The sequence below is a fragment of the Etheostoma cragini genome, chromosome 7 (genome assembly GCF_013103735.1).
Source record: "Etheostoma cragini isolate CJK2018 chromosome 7, CSU_Ecrag_1.0, whole genome shotgun sequence".
NCBI classification, from domain to species: domain Eukaryota; kingdom Metazoa; phylum Chordata; class Actinopteri; order Perciformes; family Percidae; genus Etheostoma; species Etheostoma cragini.
In genome coordinates, this window is record NC_048413.1 from 27,313,843 (window position 1) to 27,315,573 (window position 1,731).

Genomic DNA, 1,731 nt, shown 5'->3' on the forward strand with positions numbered 1-1,731 from the left:
CCCCCCCCCCCCCCCATTATGTTTTTGTTTTTCATATATTAATCACAAATTGAGGTGATTGATCCGTTGTAATAATTTACAGAATATTCAATAAAATCTAAATCTAAAGTTTAAAGAACGTTTACATTCAATTCAGGTAGAGATACTCTCTTAAAATCCACACATATTTTAAATATAAGACCCTAAAATTGGCATTAAATTTAATCTTAGGTGGTATTAACCCTTGTGTTGTCTTCCTGTCAAAATTGAAAATCAACACCTTTATTGGTGTTTTTTATCAGTGTTTAGCTTTTTCTTACATTTATGTCCCTTTTTTCAATGTTTTTCACTTTTTTTGACGTTTAACACTACGTAACGCTAACTTATTAACTTTAGTTTACAGTTATTTTTGGAATTTACGGTCAATAAACCTCATTTATAGGAAATTATACCTAATGTTTGAGTTAGAAAAGCAGAAATTAGGAATTATTGAGACTGAAATTAAAGGAATGGATGTTGATGATAATCACAGACTGGAATATGTCAACTTTTACTCAATACTATTTCAAAAACACTTCCGTTTGTTTTACAATGCTATAAAATTGAATAAGACGCCCCAAAATTAATGAAAGTAGAGATTTGTACTTGGCAAAGAGCGTTGTGTGGAATCAGTCATGTTATTTTGGGGAATTAAAAAGAACATTGATATAGGACAACATGGGGAAAACATGGGGACAACATGGGGACAACATGAGGGTTAAAAGGTCTTAAATTTAACCTGGACATCACCAAGGATCCCATTTGTTTAATTCTGAACACTTTCCTTCATTTCCTTCAGCTGGAGTCGTCCAGGAAGCTTTCTGAAATCAAGTCTCTGCACGACAAGATCCGCGTGTCTACGGAGGAGGCCAAGAAGAAGGAAGAAACCTACAAACAGCTGGTAACCCACTGAGTTAACCTTCATTTTCAATTCAATTCAATTTTATTTATAGTATCAATTCATAACAAGAGTTATCTCAAGACACTATACAGATAGACCACACTCCAGAATTTACAAGGACCCAACAGTTCTAGTAGTCTCCTCCAGAGCAAGCAACAGTGCGACAGTGGCGAGGAAAAACTTCCTTTTAGGCAGAAACCTGGGACAGACCCAGACCCAGACCCAGGCCCAGACCCAGACCCAGACCCAGGCTCTTGGTAGGTGGTGTCTGACGGGCCGGTTGGGGTTAGAATTTCAATGCTGACAAAAGTACAGGACGGGCCAAAAGTTTGGACCCACCTCCTCATTCAATGCGTTTCCTTTATTTTCATCACTATTTACATTGTAGATTATCACTGAAGGCATCAACCTGTGAAGTGAAAACCACTTCCAAGCTCATTGATATGTCTTTTCCACCAAGGCGGTTCTGGTGCTGGTTCGGAGTCTGTGCCAAATATCGAACCGGTTCTTTGCTTTTCCACACAAATAAACCTGGTTCTGGGCCCAGAACACGGGTCCCAACTCAGCACCAACGTAGCGCTGGTCTAGAGATGAGACCCGGGTACGTCAGGTGCCGGGAGCGGGTCCCGATGGACTTTTTTGTCGGGAAAACTGGGACCTCTGGGACGTCTGTTCCACCCTAACGGTGTTTTGCTGGAGGCTACTGATGTTGCCATGGCAACCCAGCCAAACTGGCACCAGAACCAGAACCAGCACCTGGTAAGCCCTGGTGGAAAAGACATACCAGAGAACTGGCGAGTAAACCAGCACCA

The 1,731-nt window shown here is 40.8% G+C and overlaps 1 protein-coding gene across 1 annotated transcript in view; it reads left to right on the forward strand.

The window, feature by feature from the left end:
* The window catches only part of ccdc22 (coiled-coil domain containing 22), an 18,773-nt gene that overhangs the window by 11,703 nt on the left and 5,339 nt on the right, over window positions 1-1,731 (forward strand). The window contains exon 9 of the mRNA XM_034877859.1: window positions 773-928. Within this exon, the coding sequence (XP_034733750.1) occupies window positions 773-928 (156 nt within the window). The remainder of the gene's footprint in view (window positions 1-772; window positions 929-1,731) is intronic.